This window comes from Ornithorhynchus anatinus, chromosome X1 (genome assembly GCF_004115215.2).
Source record: "Ornithorhynchus anatinus isolate Pmale09 chromosome X1, mOrnAna1.pri.v4, whole genome shotgun sequence".
Classification (NCBI taxonomy): domain Eukaryota; kingdom Metazoa; phylum Chordata; class Mammalia; order Monotremata; family Ornithorhynchidae; genus Ornithorhynchus; species Ornithorhynchus anatinus.
This window is the reverse complement of record NC_041749.1, coordinates 91,461,544-91,479,862: the sequence shown is the minus strand read 5'-3', so window position 1 is coordinate 91,479,862 and position 18,319 is coordinate 91,461,544. Positions and strand designations below refer to the sequence as shown.

The 18,319-nt window shown below is 60.9% G+C and overlaps 2 protein-coding genes across 3 annotated transcripts; one reads left to right on the top strand and one right to left on the bottom strand.

The window, feature by feature from the left end:
* The first annotated feature begins 346 nt into the window (after positions 1-346).
* CRELD1 (cysteine rich with EGF like domains 1) lies at positions 347-5,608 on the top strand. 2 transcript variants are annotated; one of them, XM_029051405.2, is made up of 11 exons: positions 348-465; positions 886-1,071; positions 1,286-1,368; positions 1,633-1,743; positions 2,085-2,176; positions 2,549-2,725; positions 2,886-2,981; positions 3,238-3,321; positions 3,515-3,610; positions 3,949-4,089; positions 4,384-5,608. In XM_029051405.2, exons 2-11 carry the CDS (start codon positions 931-933, stop codon positions 4,602-4,604), a joined length of 1,242 nt encoding a protein of 413 aa, XP_028907238.1. In that variant the 5' UTR covers positions 348-465; positions 886-930; the 3' UTR covers positions 4,605-5,608. The 2 variants fall into 2 exon arrangements, with proteins under 2 accessions (XP_028907239.1, XP_028907238.1); XM_029051406.2 differs by lacking the exon at positions 3,949-4,089 and having other exon boundaries at positions 347-465.
* Positions 5,609-6,753: 1,145 nt separating this feature from the next.
* On the bottom strand, positions 6,754-14,596 carry PRRT3 (proline rich transmembrane protein 3). Its single transcript, XM_029051111.1, has 5 exons — positions 14,470-14,596; positions 11,365-13,010; positions 10,892-11,044; positions 8,218-8,956; positions 6,754-8,079 (listed from the first exon to the last, which is right to left on the bottom strand). The coding sequence occupies exons 2-5, from the start codon at positions 12,941-12,943 to the stop codon at positions 7,002-7,004; spliced, it is 3,549 nt and encodes a 1,182-aa protein (XP_028906944.1). The 5' UTR covers positions 12,944-13,010; positions 14,470-14,596; the 3' UTR covers positions 6,754-7,001.
* Positions 14,597-18,319: the final 3,723 nt, after the last annotated feature.

The following is an 18,319-nucleotide window of genomic DNA, read 5'->3' as shown; positions in this document are numbered from 1 at the left end:
GGGAGCCTGCCTCTCCCCGCTCCCGCTGGAAAAGAATAAAACCGCGAGATTATTTTTCTAGCTCGTGTCCTGCGTGTTTATGTATCGGAAGGGAGACGGGAGCTGGGCGGGGCGCGGTGGAGGCGGGCCCGGCTTCCCGAGCGGCGTCCGCCGCCGCCGCCACCGTTGGCCTCGCCGCTCGCTCGGCCCGTCCCTTTAAATGCCCTGACAGGTGCAGCGGACCAGCGGCTCCGGTTGGCGGTGCCAGGAGTGACGTGCCGGTACATGGCCCGCTGCCATTGGGAGACGGGTTCAGCCCCGCCCCGTAGACTGCGGTGCTTGGGGAGGCTCAGACTGGCGCGGCGGCGGCGGCGGCGGCGGCGGCGGCTGCGGCGGCGCCAGGGAGAGCCGGGCACTGCCGGGCCGGGCACTGCCCGCTCCCAGGGCACCGCGGCTACGGGCCTCGCGGCCACTTTCCTTCCTCGGGTACGGTCATCGGGGGGCTGCCCCTTCTCCCGGCCCCGCGCCTCCCCCAGGAATTCCCGCCCTCCTCCCTCTTCTCGGACGTTGTCCCTGCGCTGGGCGGTGGGGACAGCCTTCTCCCCCCGCCCCACTACCAGGGACTGCCAGCCCCTACCCGCCCCTCCTCCCTCTTCTCTTCTCTCCTCCCTCCCCTCTTCTCTCCTCCCTCCCCTCCCTCTCCCCCCTCCCCTCGCGCCTTAAACACTGGCCTGCAGCCTCGGATCCCACCCTGCACGCTGCCCGATCCCCGGCCATTCCCCCTCGGCGAATCCAGCCCCCTCCCCCGTCCGGACACCGCTGCCCACCTCCTCCCTCCCAGGCTCCCCCAGGTGGGAAACTGGCTGAGGGGTGGCCGGCTTCTAGAACCTATCCCCACTCCCACAGAGCCACCCACTGACCTCTCCCAGCGGCACAGTCCCTTAAGGAAAGATGGCTCTGTCCCCATGGGGGCCGGCCCCTTCCCTACCCTGGCTCCTCTGCCTCTCATTGACGCTGCCGAGCCCCGGGTGGCTCCAGTCCCAGGCGGAGCCTTGCCAAACCTGCCGTGGCCTCGTCAACAGTTTCAGCAAGGTAGGTGTTTTGAGGTCCCCACCTTCGGGGGACTTGCCTCTTCCTCGCCCCCCGTGAGTTTTGTCGTCGTCGCGCCCTCCCCCACCCCCCTCCGCTTCCTGGGCTCACCGTCTCCCTCTCCCCCAAGCTCTGGGGGCTGGGGAGGCAGCGGGGTGGGGCCGGCCTGGGAGCGGTGAGCAAGCAACGGGTATTCACCTCCATCTCTACCAACCAGGGCCTGGAGCGAACCGTGCGGGAGAATTTTGGAGGTGGTAACACGGCCTGGGAGGAGGAGAAGCTGGCCAAATACAAGGACAGGTAGCCATGGGGGAAGCACTGGGCAGTGGGTGAACGGTAGCCATGGGGGAAGCACTGGGCAGGGGGTGAACTGCAGCCATGGGGCTGCCTGCTGTGTTGGAGGGGAGTCCCGTCAGTGGCCCTGCGGGGTCGAATCACACCATCGTCCCCACCCCAGGATTTCCCCCGGGAAAGCCAGGCAGAGTGCCCAGATAGGGGCGATGGGAGGGGCTGTGGGATGGAAGCGGGGAGCAGGGAAGGTTTATTCCTGTGCTGTGCGGCCAGTGAGACCCGGTTGCTGGAGGTGCTGGAGAGCGTATGCAGTAAGTCAGACTTCGAATGTCACCGGCTGCTGGAGCAGAGTGAGGAGCTGGTGGAGACCTGGTGGTTCCACAAGTGAGTGGAGCAGGGAAGGGGGTAAGGGAAGGGGAGGAGCTGTAGGGTGTGCATGAGAGGGGATGATGTGCCCCTTGCCCAAGGGATGGGCCCCCTTCTGGAGAAGAAGGAGATCTGCTTCAGCGGGAGGAATGAAGGGGAGGGGATTGCTCTCCTGGAGGCTCCCCCCCTCGCCCCCGAATGCCAGGACTCTGGCCCCAGGGGCGGGGTGAGCCAGGCCTAACTTTCCGGGACAGCCAGAGCATGTGGGTCCGGGCACGACCACCTCCCCACGCCCCCACCCCGGGACGCCCCCTTGTGCGGTGGCGGCCCCAGCCCCTGACAATGACTGGACCCTGCAGGCAGCAGCAGGCCCCGGATCTCTTCCAGTGGCTTTGCATGGACTCCCTGAAGCTGTGCTGCCCACCTGGCACCTATGGTCCATCCTGCCTGGGTGAGTGGCTTACAGCTGCTCCTGGGCCAGTGAGACTCAGGGCATCTTCCCCCTTTCTCATGGGCCCTGCCTGTTGGGCTTCAGGCCTCCTTCCCGAACCGCAGATCTCGACCCCAGGACCTTACCTCTGCCCCAGCCTGGGCCCTGTCCCCTGCAGGGCCTGGGCTACCTCATCCCCAGATGAGTATGTGTGTGGGGGGCGGGGACGGGCTGTGGGTGTCACCCCCCAGGCCGGGGAGACCATGGGCGAGGCTCTGGCACTCAGAGGGTAGGGGAGCGGCTCCCCTTCTCCTTCCCTTGCCCCCTCCCTCCAGCTCAGTGGCCAGAGCTTCCCAGCTCAAGGGGTCCCTGGCATTAAACATTTTTCCGCAGCCTGTGCCGGGGGCTCGGAGCATCCCTGCAGTGGCAATGGGCACTGTGATGGGGAGGGCACCCGTGCGGGCAGTGGGCGCTGTGACTGCCGGCCCGGTTACGGGGGCCCCGCCTGCGCCCAGTGTGGGGACGGCTACTACGAGGTCGTGCGCAACACCAGCCACCTGGTATGTGCGGGTAGGTAATGGGACCAGGGGAGCTCGGGGGGCGGGGGGGAGGGGACCATGCCGTCACTGGAAGCTGAAGGAGAGTGGAGCCAGCCAGGAGGGCTCCCACTGTTCCCTGACAGCGTCTCTCCCCCCACCCCGCCCTCCCCAACCGCTTACCCTTCCTGCAGCCTGCTTTGTCTCGTGTGCCCGCTGCTCAGGGCCGGAAGAATCTAGCTGTCTGCGATGCAAACAGGGCTGGGTCCTGCACGACCACAAGTGTGTAGGTGAGTGAGGCTGGGGGGGGGGGGTGCCTTGGCGGAAGGTCTCTAGACTCCTTTGAGATTGGGGCCCCACCAGAATTGCCCCGACAACGGGGATGAGGGGCAGCAGGCGTGATCACTGAGTAAATGTGAGTTGAGGGTGGGTGGGCTTGGGAGAGTGGAAGCCAAAGTGTGGCTTTTGTGGGGGATGGGTAGGGGTGGATCCCAGGGGGTTGAAGGGGAGCCAGCTGCTCCTGAAGGCCCCTCCCTCTCCCCGCAGACATCGACGAATGTGGGACGGAGCTCGCCAGCTGCAGAGATGACCAGTTCTGTGTGAACACAGATGGTTCCTATGAATGCCGAGGTCAGAGCCCCGCGGGCGGGCAGGGCAGAACCGGGGCCCCTCAGCCAACCTCCCCAAACTTGCCATCGTCTTCCATCTCCCTTCCCTCTTCTGCCACAGCTTCCTTCAGTTTCTTCCCCTCACCTCACTCTCTTGCTCCTAAATCCGGTTCCTCTCTCTTACTTCTGCTCACCCACTCTTTTCCTCCTTACAGATTGTGCCAAGGCCTGTGCTGGCTGCATGGGGGCCGGGCCTGCCCGCTGCAAGAGGTGTAGCCGGGGTTACCAGCGGGATGGAGTCAAGTGCCTCGGTTAGACACCCCGCTCCGCCTGGGGACAGGGGTGGGGAGAGCGTAGCGGCACTCATTAGGTCCGTCCGAAGTCCATTCCCGGAGTCTCCCACCCAACCTCTGGCCCCAGTGCAGGAACCTAGACCTTCCGTAATTGGGCTTCCCAACAAGAAGAGAAGGGAAAACGGGGGCCAGAGGTGCCCGGTGTGAAGGGGCAGGGGGCAGAACTTTATTGCGGAACCTCCTCCCCCGACCATTCCCCATAGGCATTACTTCTTTGCCCCGCCCCGCCCCCCCCCCCCGGGAGACCCTCCCCACCCCAGCTCTCCCCTAACTCCTGCCAACGCCCTCACTCCCAGACATAGATGAGTGTGCCAGCGAGGGCCCAGTGTGTCCAGGAGCCCATGAGCACTGTGAGAACACCGACGGTGGCTACCGCTGTGTCTGTGCTGAGGGGTATGGGCGGAGTCAGGGCAGCTGTGTGCTGGAGCAACCTGCAGGTGAGACTGGTCCGTGGAAAGAGTGGGGAGGTTGGGCCAAGCACCGCTATCCTCGGCGGACCCCTGCCTCGACTCGGTCAAGCTCTGAACCAAGGCACCCTGCTGCCTCCCTGTTTGAGAGGGAGTATGTAGCGGGGGTGGAGTTGGGATTGGAAGGGAGGCGTGGGGGGTGGGGGAGATGTCCCTCTCTTTCCTGATTTCATCCCTCTTCCCTCCCATCCCGCCGCGCCGCTGCACTATTTTCTCCACCCTACTCGGTGCCTGTCCCAGCTCACGCCCTTCTTGTGTCCACAGAGCCCGCGCCAGGTGGCTTCTTCTCAGAAGTGACAGACGATGAGGTGGTGGTCCTGCAGCAGATGTTCTTTGGTGTGGTCATCTGTGCTCTGGCCACCCTGGCCGCCAAGGGGGACATGGTCTTCACTGCCATCTTCATTGGGGCTGTAGCCGCAATGGCTGGCTACTGGCTCTCAGAGCGCAGCGACAGGGTGCTCGACGGCTTCATCAAGGGCAGATAATCTCAGGGGCAGGTCTCCACCCCCCTCCCCCCACCGCCCCCCAAGCCACGGTTAGGAGATGACCCTCCCCCACCCATGGATGTGGTGGATGGACCCTCCCCAGAGTGCTAGGGGTGGGTGACGGGCAGTGTGATGCTCCTCTGGGACTAAAGGCTAGCCTCCAAAGTTGTAGGCTGCAGTGGGTGGGGTCTGGTTCTCTCCTGGCTGCTGAGGGGACAGGACACAGAGGCTGGGGCCCGGCCCGAGGCGAAAGAAGAAAGGAGATGACGTGAGGGCCCAGACTTCTGTTCTGTCCTCCCGGGCCAGCCTGGGTCAGGACTCTTGCATTCAAGGCTATAAGCCCTTCCCCCGATCCCAGCTAGTGCCTCTTTGCCCCTGGTTTCCCTTTCAAAGAAGAGAACGCTGAGCTGTTTGTGAAGGAAGGAAGACAGGGAAAAAGAGGAAGGTGGGTGGCAGTCTCGTCTTCCTGCACCTACCTGAGGCCGAACCAGAGGCTGCCTGGTGCCCTTCCTCACGCTCCTACCCCCTGGTTGCTGTTCATGCTACAGCACCTCCTCTCTTCCTCCTCCTCTTCTTCCCCATCTGGGTACTCTGGGGTGGGGAGTGACTCATGAGCCCTGTCGTCTTTCCCCTTAAGTCTTGCCCAGCCCTGGTGACCAGAGAGGTTGATGCAGCGGGGCAGGACCCCTCCCGGGACCAGGGTAGGTGGCAGCAAGGAAAGGTGGATGGAGAGAGGGTGGCTGGGTCCAGCCTGACCTCTTTTCTAGCCCCCTGCTGTGTGCGTGGTTTTTAGAGATACTTTTTCTTATTGAATGGAGCCCAAATCTTGCCCCCCCCTCCAGGGCCCTCCTTCCCCAGCCCTCTTGAGGCACAGGTAGGGAGGTCTGCACAGGAGTTGGGGGAGGGGGGCAGAGGGGCCAGAGCCTCCTGCATGTCCCCCACCCCTCGCTTTGCCTTGGTTTATTTATTCATTTCTCAGGAAATAAAATTATTCCCAAACCTTCTCCCTCTGGTTCTCTCAATGCACGTAATTCTCAGCTCCCATCCCAGTTCTGTCCCAGCCCCATCCCAGGAAGGGAAGCGAGAGACTTTGCAAAGGAGGATATAGGAAAGCGGCTCTGTGGCATCTTCAGCTTCCCTCATGCCTCAGGGTGGTCCGTCCCATTACACGGTGAGAGCAGCAGATGATGAGGAGGAGGGGCATCCCCATGGGGAAAGGAAGGGAGGGGAGGTATAAAGTGGATGTGGGAAGTGCCGTAGAGGGTAGGCGAAACTGGGAAAGTAAAGGTAAGTCTTTCAGCCCGTGCAGGGCTTTATCCCATCCTCCCTGCCCCGTCCAGGGGAGTAGTACAAAAGCTTGTGCCCTACCCGCTGCTGAGAAGTGGACATCCCCTGGCCTCAGGCTGGCATGTCCCAGCCGGCTGGGAGTGAAGATGGCTGATTTTGGAAGTAGCCACGGCTGGGACCTCTTGATCCATCCAGGATGCTCTCTGCTTGCCCAGCAGTAGCTGCAGTGTCCCTGTCGTACCCTCTGCAGCCCCCTCTTCAACCATGGCTCAGGAGTGTGGAGGTACAACCAAGATTTCTCCAGTCATCCCACTCTATGGTGGAGTGTGGGTGGTGGCGGGGACCGGGCTCCTTGAGTCATTGAGGTGTTCCGGGGGGGGGGGCGCGGGTCACCGAAACGGGGTTCTGTGACAGGATGAGGAATAAGGCCTGCTGACTCCAACCAGAGGAGGGGAAGGAGAACGAGGACTGAGGACAGGTTGTGGAGTCCACCCCTGTGCCCACCCTTGTATGTGACCTTGGGCTGGGCGAGGCAGATCGCATCTCCAGTGAACAACTGTTTATTTTGGCATGAGCGCAGCTCCAGCGTGGCTTGTACAAGAAGCTGCTGTCTCACCCGGCAGGGCCGGGACTAATTCTGCAGCTCCCCGAGAGTGGGCCCCCCGGGAATGGTTAGTCTATCCCCCTCCCCGCCCCCCCCATTACATGCAGAACCCAGGGCCAACTTGCCTACCACCCCAGGTCCTGCTTCCTACCTCAGCTGGGGCTCTTGGCTGGGGAGGGGGCGGGGATGCCCTGGGCTCCACAGTCCCCACGTCGTTTCCCGACCCTCTCCCCCCCCCCCCCGCCCCGGCTGGTCCCCAAACCCTTTCTGGAAAGCCTCGGCCCCTGTGCAAAACCAGAGTTGAAAAAAATAGATGTACGTAAAAAAGAAAAAATTGCTGGGCGAGGGGAGCGGGTGGCGGCGTCGCACGTTAGGCCGGACCCACCCTCTGGGCGGCGGGCCCCCGCTGTCTGCCGGTGCTTTCGAGCACGGCTACCCAGGCTGCAGGGTAGTGGGGGCGGCCGGCGCCCATCATCGTTGCCCCCACCCACCCAGGCCCCGCTCCGTCACAGTTCGATGGTCTCGCTGGAGTCACTGCGCGAGTCCACCTGCTTGCTGAGCGCCAGAAAGCTCCGCCGGGCTTCGCGGTCCGGGTCTCCGGTCTCCCCGGGGCCGGGCACGGCGGTGGGCTCGCGTTCGGCGGGCAACAGCTGCACGGTGCTGGGCAGCTCGTCCAAAGGCAGGCTCTCCAGCGACGACAGCCCATGGCGCCAGGGGTTCCAGCTGATCTTCAGCGAGCCCTTGGAGAAGCTGTCCAGGGAGCTGCCGGAGGCGGTGGCGTCGGGAGGCGGCGCCGGGCCCCGCACGTCGGCCAGGGAGCTGCAGCGGGCCGGGCCGCCCAGGCCGCCCGGGCGGTCGGGGTCGCTGCAGCGTCTCTGCCGCAGGCGCGGCGGGGCGAGCGGCGGGGCGCCCGCGGGCGAGGCGGCCGAGCCCTCCTGCAACGAGGAGCGCGAGTCCCGGCGCGCCAGGCGGCCCGGGAACTGCAGGCTGGAGCACAGGAACACGCTGTCCCGGACGAGGTGCTCGCGGAACAGCGCCTCGTCTATGCTCCGGCTCAGGTTGATGGGCGACGGCGGGCGCAGGTCAAGCTCGCTGAGCGACAGCCCCGACGTCTTCTCCAGGCACACGCTGCTATGAGAGCGGCCCGGGGCCACGGTCGGGTACTTGGGGCTGAGGCCCGAGCCGGCGGGGCTGGAGAAGAGCCGGCCGGCCCGCGGCTCGCCGCTGTCCCCGGGGGCCCGCGGAGGGCCACTCTCGGCCGCGTTGCGGAGGAGGCTCTTGCCGACGTCGGTGCCGGCGCGCTCGGCGCCCGCCCCGCCCGCCCGGTCATAGCAGTTGTTGGGGTACTCGGGCACCTCGCTCTTGCCCGGAGGGCAGGCGTAGCGCAGCAGCTTGGTCCAGCACGTGTGGTCGGCGCGGCCGCCCCCCTGGCAGGAGGCCCGCGCGGCCACGAAGCTCAGGGTGCAAGCCCAGGCCAGCTCCACCAGGCGCAGCCAGAACTGCACGACCCACCAGGGCCAGGAGAAGCGGCCCGCGGGCCCCAGCGGAGGGTACAGCCACAGGGCGGCCCCCAGGTGTAACCCGCTGTCCAGCAGCCCCAGGACGCCGCCCGCCGCCAGGGCCCGGGAGGCGGGGCCCAGGCCCGGGGGCCGGAGGCGGCCGGGCCCTTCGAGCCCATCCTCGGGGCCCTCCTCCTCCCCCGCGGGGGGCGGCGGCGGCGGCCGAAGGTGGAAGAGGAGGGCGCCCAGCGCCAGGCCGGCGGCCCAGGCGCACGAGAGCCCGTGCACGACCAAGTGGACGGGCGGGCGGAGCAGGGGCGAGAGCAGGTCGACGGCCAGCAGGGCCGTCACGTGCGCGGCGCCCAGCGCGCCCAGCAGGGACGGCCTCCGCCAGCGCGGAGGCAGCGGCGCCCGCGGCCCGGCCCCGCGGAGCCCGACCAGCACCAGGATGCCGAACGCCGTGACCAGCAGCGGGAAGGGCAGGTTGTAGAGCGCCGCTCGCACCCGGGCCCCGAGCCGGTCCCGCGCCCCGTAGGGGTCGACCAGGAGGAAGAGGGCGCGTAGCAGGCCGGCCCCCAGCAGCAGGGCGTCGGCCGCCAGCACGTGGCGCCGCGCGGGCACGCGCAGGGCGGCCGCGCCGAAGAGGCTCAGCAGGGCCACCAGGGCCAGGAGCAGGAAGAGCGCCCCGGCCCCGTACACGTGCAGCTCCCAGGCGAAGCTCAGCCGGCGCCGCAGCGGCCCCCAGCGCAGCAGCGTCTCGTCGGCCGGAGGGGCGCCGCAGCCCTCCCTCCCCGCCTCGCAGCCCGGGCTCGGGGAGGACGCGGCCGGGGCCGGGGGTCTCGGGCCGCGCTGGGTGGTGACTTTAATGAGGCCGCGGCGGGAAGTAGTCGAGGGGGCGGGGGAGCGGGCCGGTGGCTGAGGCGGGCGGCTCTGATCCCGTCGGGGCCCGGGCCGTGTCTCGGCTGCGCATGTAACAACAGAGGGCTCCGTCAGTGCCCCCCCCCCGACCCCTTCTCTCCCACTGCCAACCCCCCACACGTAACGGGCGTCCTCCCGCTCTTCCCCCACCCCAGTCGTGGGACTGATTTAGCTGCTTTGCAGCGGGTGAGTCCCCCCGACCCTGACCCCATTATGCTCCTTGCCCTCCGGCGAAAGACAGACCAAAAAACGTCCGGTCCCCCCCCCCCCCCCCCCGTTCGCCAAGGCGAACAGATGTGGCGGCCTGGGCCACCCGGTCGTGTGGCTGTCGGGGACGAGCTCGGCCCTCTACTTAGGGGAATTAAGGATGAAGTTAGGACCCTGGGGTCTTTGCTGTTCGACTGGGGGGTCTCCCTTGTTCGGTGGGATGCGGGGTGGTGGTAAGAACCGGGGAGACCCAGTTACTTCTCCCCACTTCATTCCCATTTCAGCACAGGGAGGGCCCATCACAGAGCAGTCGGTTCCCTTCCCCTGTCTCCACAGGATCGGCCAGGCAAATCGGCCCCTCGGGCCTTTCCCCGTGTCCCCGGCCGACTCGGTGGTACCGACGTTTTTGTCTGCCGCTCTGTCTGATTCTCCCTGCCCTAAATCCACCACGCGCAATCAGTTACCATCACCGCTATTGCTCCGTGCTCTGTTTGGCCCTCCAACTCTGTCCCTTTATCTTTAGCCCCACTGGCAGGACCCTGGATGAGGTCCCTCCCTCCACACCGGCTTCCAAACCTCTAGCCTCTCCTCTTCAGCCTAAAATACCCTCTCACCTGTCACTTTCCTAGGTCACTCTCTTCCTTCAGTACTTCCTTGCCTCCCTCCAAGACTGTCCGCTGCACTGATTCCACCCTACCCGACGGCAGGTAGGGTATGTCTTACTACCCTGCAGACATACTTTTCATTCACCAGGTAATCCACCCCCTGCCCCGTCCCAAGTTTCTCCCTCTCCTAGTCTGAGTTCAGGTTGCTCCGAGCACTTAAAACAGCTTCTCTCTCCACCTGTCCACGCTTGTCAAATTCAGCTCAAAACTGGCTTCTCCAGAGAGCCCGCGGGATTTATCTGAAACAGAACCAAGTTCCTCTGCCTGCTTTCCCACCACTATATACTTAGGTATGTGTTTAGTTTTATCTATATTTATACTCAATCCTCTGTGTCTGAAAATTTCTCCAGGGAAGGGGGCACCCTTCCTTTGTAAAACCTCCCTGGTATCCACTGGAGAGCCATTTACCAACGAAACAATTCTGAACGGTCTCCCCCCCCCCACACACATTGGGTACCTCAGAGGATAACACCCCCCCCCTCCCGGCCCCCCACCATCACCCCCACAAAAGGCTGTTCCTCTTCCTATGCCCAGGACTTTTTATTCTTGTTCCCTTCTCTATCCCAGACTTGAGCCTCAGGCCTACCCAGACCAGCAATCTGATTTCTGAGTCGGGGGGAAGGAAGGGGAGGGATTAAAGGGCCTTAAAGGACTTAAAGGGCGCTGATGCTCCCCTGTCCTGTCTAACCGTAGCCTATTCATCCCCTAATAGTGCCAGCTCTTTGGTACAGTAGCCACTGCCTAAGAGTTGGGGGTTGCAGGCAATGAGGGGCACACAAGGCACCTGACTGCTCATCTCCCATTGCTCCGGTGGTTTTTCTGCCCCCGCCCCACAAGTATTCCGACGGAACATGCTGGTCCTTGGGGTCATTCTGACGTCTCCCTCTGCACCCTGTTGTCCTGCCTCCGGCCCGGTTGATCGGTCACAAGACAGCCCCAGTGTGGACTCTTGAGAGGCTCGGCTCCGGGGAAGCCCCACGCCCACCTGTCACCGATGTCTTTCCTGCGGCCACTGGTCAGGGGTTGGGGACACTCACCTTCTGAAAGCGCTCTGACTGGAAGAGCTGAGGCCCCAATCCCCAACCACCCACCCGAAGCACTGCTCACCTGGCAGCCTGGTTCCTGGACTCTCTGGGGCAAGGGTGGCTAAGTTTGGGGCAGAAGTGCTTGGAGAAGTAGTGGCATTTGGGGGGCTTGGAGGCTCCACGGCCCCTCTCATTCGCTGGGGGGAGATGGGTTCACCTTCCATCGTCTCTGTCCCTGCAATGGGGATGAGATGTTAGGACCCTCTCCTGTGGCCTTCCTTCCTCATTATCCCAAGGGTTTTGGGCCAAGGCTCATGGTCTGCTTGGTGTCAGCCATTCTGCCTCGTAGCTCCCCCACTCGAATCACCCCCTGCCCCAGGAAGCAGAGCTGAGGCTGTCTGCAGCTGGACATTCAGCTTCCTCTTGTCCAACTCTCCAGTGCCCATGGGAACCCGTTGGGGTCCACAGAGGTCAGACACTTGGGGAGACGGTGAGAAACAGGGTCCCAGGAGAGAGCTAATGCAGGAAGCGTCTTCCCGCAGCTCTGACACCTACCTGGATCGAGTTCCTGGCCAGGAGACACCAAGGCCACTGTACTGGTGTGGGGAGGAGCAGGTGGCAATTCAGAGCTGGAGAGAATGGGCTGCAGGGAAGAAGTTGCTGGGAAAGCCCTCTCAGGCCCAGAGCCTAGTAGAGGCCGCCACGGACTGATCTGGCGGGACCAGCGTGCCTCTGTCCAGGCCCTCACCGGGGGTTCCAGTGAGGGCTTCTGGGAAGGGGGTGAAGAAAGGTGCTGGGAGGGGGTAGGGCCAGGCTGGGATGTGGAACCTGGAGAGTAGGTGGGTCCCCGGGTGGCTCTGGAAGAGTGGAGTGGTCTGGAGGAGCTGAGCCTGGGAAGCGGGAAGGCTTCAGCCCTTGAAGAGGGAGAAGGGCCCTTTGGATTGAGGGCGGTAGTGAAAGCGTCTGGAACTGACTGAGCAGTAGTCACCCAAGGGGCCTGCGATGTACTGTGGCTCCCCACAGCAAGATTCTGAGTGCCTTGTCCTGCCCTGTCTAAGGTGATCCTCATTTGGTCCTGGCTAATTTCCTGCCTGGGGGTGGTGGGGTTCCCATCCGACAGGAGGAAGTAGCTCAGTCTGGTGGTGGGGGCAGCAGAGACCAAGGCGCCTCTCATCCAGGGCCCTCCTGAAGAACTAGCAAATCTCAGCTCTCTGTGGCTCACTACAGTAGGGATCTGGTTAGCCAAAAGGGTCTGCTCTCCAGGGTTCTCTTTCTCCCTGGCCTCACTCCCGCTAGCTGTCTCTGCTGGACCTCCCTTCCCAGTCCCAAGCTCGGGGGTCCCAGTTGAGGTGAAGCTTGCAGTGCTAGAATATGTCCGAAGAGCTCCCCCTGAGCTGGTGAACACATTGAGTTGAGGGCTGAGGGTCCAGGCCTCAAGCCGACCTGGCCGAATCTCCCTGTGGATCTCCCTGGGAGAGCTCTGGCTATATAGGGGTGAGGGCTCTGGTGCGGAAGTCTTATCTGAACGGGGAGGCCCTGTGCCCCTCTGGGAGCTCAGGGCCTCTGCAGTCTGAGTCCTGACATGCAGGTTCTGAACCGTGGGGCTGACTGGTCCCATGGTCCCTGGCGCGGGGATGAGCCCAGGTCCCAACTGCCTCTGGTGTGTCCCTGGGCCAATGCCCCCTACTCTGCTACTCTGCCCTGGAGCCACCCTGGCTGACTGCAGCACGAGTTCGACTTCTGAGGGTGGAGGAGATGCTAAAGCGGGAAGGTCTGAGTCGTTCCTTGGAGCTCCAGGCTGATGCTGAGCCCAGGCAGTCGGTGTGCCCTTGCCTGAGCCCTGGGAGGAAGGGGAACCAGCTGGGCTGAGTCCATTCGTGTCTCTGAGCCTCCACCGTGGCTTCTCCACCGTGGCTGGGGGGTGCTCTGTCGCAGGGACTTCTCCTGGGTCCTCTTCCTGGGAATACAGCCCAGCCAGGGCTCCTCGAGGGCCTGGCACCAAAAGCTGGCCAAGGCTAGTGCTGTGTTCCGAGCCCTCCGGCTGGTCAAAGAGTTGCCCGCTGCAGGCTGTACCGGGCAGGAGGGTTGGCATCAACAGGAGGCTCCACAGAGAGAGCTGGCTGGCAGGGGCCATGGCCAGCTCCACATCCAGGGCTCAGGTTTCCACACAGGCCCCCTCAGTTACTGCTTCCGTGTGGAGGCTGGAACACAGAAAGTAGAACACGGGGATGCTGGGGACAGGGCTAGTCAACAAGACCCCAGAGCTGGGGGGCATTGCTTGCTGGGAATGGTGACCCAGCCGCCTTATGATACACGGATACTGAGCCAGAGGAATAGGAGGAGGAGAAAGGGAGAGAAACAGACAGCTCCCTCACTCTCTGCCCTCTACTATCTCCTGAAGTAATCTCAGCCAGGACTTAGGGCTGAAGGCTGGGGTGAGGCAGGCAGAAGCAGACAAGGTGGCAGCACCACAATCTGCCTCCTGGCATCATCATTCTCAGCCCCTCCCAGAGTTCTCCTTCCCAGACCCCCTCTCTTAGCCACCTCCTCCAGGTGGGAAACTGAAAGGTGAACCAGAAAGGTCCTAGCTGGGTCTGAAACCAGGGCCCTCCGCATTCCACGTTCTCAGCAGCAGGAGAGGTAGGGGGTGGAAGTGGACCAGTCAGCTGCTGGGGCAGAGGTGGGGAAGAGTCTCCACTCTCAGTCCTCGGAATGGTCTTGACTCACTGCTGTCTTGAGCCCCAGCTCCTTTGGGAAACCAGGTAGTGGACGCATCGCTGATCCTTGTTCCCTGCTGCAAGCAGGCAGGCAGGCAGCCAGGCAGGGCCTCTGGAGAAGAATCCAAAGAAGGCAGTGCCCTCCCGTAGCGTTGACAGTGTGTGAACACAGGTGAGCAGGCGAGGGGGTAGCGTGTGCCCACATGCTTAGCAAGGGCAGGGACAAATAGTAGCTTGGTGAGTCTCACTCCCCAGGGCAGCCAGGAAAGTACATACAGCCACCACAACCTCCCTACTTCTCGGTGCTCCTGGGACCGTGGAGGAGGGGATGAGAGTCTGGATACTGAGGCTGGCCAAAGGGTGGGTGAAGGTGGGCGAGGAGGAGTGGCACAGGCATGAGAATGGAGCTCAGGCACACCCAGCCTCATAGGCATACGTTTACACGGATGCTGGCACTGCATTCGCTGGGCACAGCTCTTGGAAGCAGGGGAAAGGCACGATGCCATGTGTGTGCTCGGGGGATGGTCTTTCAGTGGCTGGCTCTCCAGTTGTCACTAGGCCCCGTGCTGGGGGTGGACGATGGGGAAAGAGGGAGCCCTAAGCAGGAGGGCTCTGCTCAGGGGACTCTTGTTCGTCAGGTGCAGCTGCACCGCAGCAGGGCCTGCCTCGTCCATCCCCCGCCTCCCTCACCCCCTTCCCACAAAAATAGAGTGCCTTCCCGGGGTTCACTCCAACTTCTGCCCACCATCCCACTCTGACTTAAGACCCTCTCCCTGGTGCCCAGTCGCAGCCTATGGAGCTACGGGCACGACTGCAGTCCCTCCTAACTCCCTGAGTTCCTAACCTATACGGGGGTCCCAGCTACCACATCCCCAGATTCAGGGCCCGGCACGATGTGGAGCAGCCTTCTGGGGCTGGCACCTCAAAGTTACTGACTCCTTACCTGGGTGCCGGCTTTGCAGCCCCGTTCACCTTGTGCACGTCCCTGCGGCTTCCCTAGCTTTCAGCATCTTCCCCGGCCCCACGCAGGCGGGCAGACAGGCGGAGATGTTCAGACTCAGCTAACGGAGCCCAGCACTGCGGATTGGAGGTCCAAATCACTGCAGCAACGTTAACCCTTTGTTTGTTCTTTTCCCAGCTAAGTAGGTGCTCTGAGCAGGGTGGCCCAACCCTGGGGTCCCACATTGGGCGCGGGCCCCCCGGCCAAGACGAAGCCTTTGTGGAGTGGGGGCTCCTAACGTCTCCCTACCAGGGACACCTCGTTCCCCATTCTATGGTTAGGACTCTGGAGGCTTAGACAAGGCTTGGCTGGGAGAAGAGAAAGGTGGGGTGAGAGGAAAAGGGGGAGGGAAGGGGGAGCTCTTTTCCTCCTGCTCCCCCAGCGCCCCTGCATCCCTCACCCCAGGTCAAGCCCAGGCCCTGTGCACCCCCTCTAGACTGAACTGTAAACTCGTTGTGGGCAGAGAATGTGTCTGTTATAGTGTTATACTGTACTCTCCTAAGTTCTTAGTACAGTCCTCTCCACATAGTAAGCGCTTGCTAAACACGACTGATTGTCCCAGGAGGCATTTGATAAATAACAACTGCTGTATTTGTTAAGCACTTGCTGTGTGTCAAGTACTGTTCCAAACTCTGGGGTAGATACAAGTTAATCAGTTCGGACCCAAGTCCCTCTCCCACATGAGACACCCAGTTTAAGTAGGAGGGAGAACAGGATACTGCCTCTACTGTCATTGATGATATTGATGAGATTTGGTTCAGCCCCAGATCTTCCCTACATTGATTCGGGGGTCAACCCCCAGATTGTGGAGTCCATTTTAGGATGGAGGTGAAGTCCAGTTGAGCCTGGTTTCCGGTTCCATGCCAATCCCGCCCTCGAGCAGACACTCAGCAACCTCCGCTCCCCCAATTTAGGCAGATGACAGTCTTCCTTTCCCCACCTAACCTTCACGGGCACGTCAGCAACTTCCTCAAAATGATCTTGGAAATTGGTTCTGGAGTGGACCATCAAGGGCACATGAAATCTGGTGCACTGATGTATATACAAAATGTAAATCTACTTTGGGACCTCGGCTCCCCTGCAGCCCTAGGGCCCTACTGTTTCCTGGGTGAACGTGAAGGACTGTGGTGGGGGAAAGGGGTCCTGTTCCTCTTCGTGTTCCCCCACTTCTCTCCACACCCTTCCCACTCCTCTTCCCCAATCTGTTCCCTTCTGTTTCCCCCGCTCAACTTCTCACTGTTTCTCCCTCCCGCAAGCCTCATCCACACAGTCCATCTGCTCTCCCTCCTCCTGATCCATTCTCTCCAAGAACATGCTGGATGAAGCAACAACCATGAATTCAAATAAGGGATTTGATTAGGAGCTCTAGCTTTGCACACAGTGCTTTGCACGCAGTAAGTGCTCAATAAATACGATCGAATGAATAGCATCTAGAATTCTGCTCGGCTCAACATCAGGCATGTCCTACGAAGACTTCAAAGTATCTAAACACCAGAGTTTAGGACTATACCATTGCAAAGATGATTATCCCCAGTTTCATACCTGTTTCCTCTGGAAACAGCTCTATGGAGGTTCCTTTCTACTGACACCCACAAAACTGCTTCCTTAGCCTGGCTGGGCGGTGAGAGGGTTGAGAGGGTGGAGAAGGGAAGAGAGAGTCAGTCCACTGCCCTAGGCTTGGCGACCCTGCCTGGCCAGAGAGTCCAGAGTGTCAATACCACAGTCAGTCCTGCTGAGGATCTGAGCTGTCACTCCCCACATCGAAGAAGTTCCTTACAGACCATATCCACTCCTGTCCAGAGCTAGAAGCCACATCTCCATACAGGATGAGTTTCAGGTTCTGATGGACCCTGAACAGTGGCAGTCAGGGGGTTCCCTAGCCAAAATCCATCCCCTTCCCACAGTGCACCCGCCCCCCCCCCCCGCACATAATCCTTTCTGGGAAATACCATCTAAGGGTATCTTTAGGTGATTCAAATGATATGGTGATGGGGAGGAGCTTATCCTCGAGTTTGCTCAACAAATCAAGCGATCCTGCCTTCCTTTATACATGCCAATCACCCTGCTTACTCCATTCCCACTCTGTACCTTGTCCTTGCTTTTTGGTTTTTGACTGGCTGGCTTCTGCTTCTCTTTCCCCAATCTCTTTTTCTCAGTCTTGAACCCCTCCTCCTGTGTTTTGGGCCCCATCCCTGCTCACCTTAAACAAACACCTGTGCTCATCCTCCTTCCCTCCCTGACTATCTTCAGCTGCTCATTCTCTTATGGCTCCTTCTCCTCTCCTTTCAAACATGCTCTCATCAACCCTTCCCCAAGACAACCTTCTCTGGACCCCACAACCCCTTCCAGCTGTCACCCTATCTCCCTGCTCTCATTCCATCCAGCCCATACTCCTTGAACAGGCTGTATACACCCCCTGCTTCCACTTCTTCACCTTCAACTTCCTTCTTTAGCCTCTACAAGCTGGTTTTGGCCCTTTTCACTGCACTGAGGCTGCTTTTCCGCAGATCACCCATAACCTCCTAGCGGGCTCAAATTTACTTTGCCTGCCCTGACCTCTCGCCTCTGCAATCTTGCATTTCTGCTTGCCTCCAGGATAACTCAGCAAGGCTGTCCATCTGGTACCTCGAGCTCAATATGTCCAAACTAAACTCACTTTTCCTCCCCGTGCCTCTCTTCCACCTATTTTTCCCATCACATTTGACACCATCACCATCCTCCCTGTCCCTCAAACCCACTACTTTGGCATTATCTGGAACTTCTCCCTCTCTTTCAGCCCCCATATCCAGTCTGCCTCCAAAACCTCTTGGTTCTTTCTCCATAACATTTCCAGAATTCACCTCTTCCTCTCCATCCAAAACAGTCACCACACTGGTCCAGACATTTTTCATACCCTGGCTTGGCTACTTTCTTACTTACTTTCTTACTTACTGCATCACTGATTTCCTTGCCTTCAGTGTCTCCCCTCTTCAGTCCACAGTTCGCTCTGATGCCCAGAAGTTTATCCGAAAATGTCATTCTGCACGTCTTCTCACTCCTCAAAAACCTCCAGTGATCGCCCATTCCTCTGCACATCGAACAAAACTTCTGACCACTGGCTTTAAGGCATTGTCAGTTCTCTCTTCTATTCACTCTCTTCTGCCACTACACATCCCAGCTCTCATGCTTCGTTCTTCTCAAGCCAACCTACTCACTGTGCCTCATTCTCTTCTCTCCCTCTGCCAACCTCATGCTCACATCCTCCCTCTTACCCAGAACACCCTGCCCCTCACATCCTTTATACTGTTCTCCCCATCTTCAAAGTCACATATCCCTAAGACCTTCCCCGATTAATTTCCCATCTCCCCATCTGCCATTTTAGCATTTTCATGCCACCTAAGCAAGGACTTGGGTACTCACACCACTCTCTGGAGCACCTACACGCTGTTGCACGGATCACTTTCCTGAAGTGTCGCTTGGTCCTCATCTCTCCTCAAAACTCTCTGCTGGCTTTCTGTGTCTCTTTGCATCAAAGAAAAACTCTTCACAATCTGTTTCAAGGCTTTCCGGCAATCTGGCTGCTCCTTGCTTATGTGCTCTCTTCACCCACTATGCCCCAGTTTGTTGTTTTCATTCCTCCCAAGCCGACCCGTTGCCTGTATCTCACTCTCAACTCTCTCACCTTCGTCCCCTCTTGGAATTCCTCTTCTCCCTGTCAGACAGACGACTGCTCTCCCCCGCTTCAAACCCCTCCTAAAATCTCACTGCCTCCAACAAGCTTTCTACGACTGACTGATTTCTCGGCACCCTGAAC

Bases quoted from the DNA above. Each gene is read 5' to 3' on its own strand.
- PRRT3 (XM_029051111.1), bottom strand. From the start codon at position 12,943: ATGGCCCCTGCCAGCCAGCTCTCTCTGTGGAGCCTCCTGTTGATGCCA. The intron at 11,045-11,364 runs GTAGGTGTCAGA...TCCCCATTGCAG, and splicing joins TGGCCAGGAACTCGATCCAG to GGACAGAGACGATGGAAGGT. The intron at 8,080-8,217 runs GCCGCCGCCGCC...GCTGCTGGACAG, and splicing joins GCCCTCCTCTTCCACCTTCG to CGGGTTACACCTGGGGGCCG.
- CRELD1 (XM_029051405.2), top strand. From the start codon at position 931: ATGGCTCTGTCCCCATGGGGGCCGGCCCCTTCCCTACCCTGGCTCCTC. The intron at 1,744-2,084 runs GTGAGTGGAGCA...TGGACCCTGCAG, and splicing joins GAGACCTGGTGGTTCCACAA to GCAGCAGCAGGCCCCGGATC. The intron at 2,177-2,548 runs GTGAGTGGCTTA...ATTTTTCCGCAG, and splicing joins CTATGGTCCATCCTGCCTGG to CCTGTGCCGGGGGCTCGGAG.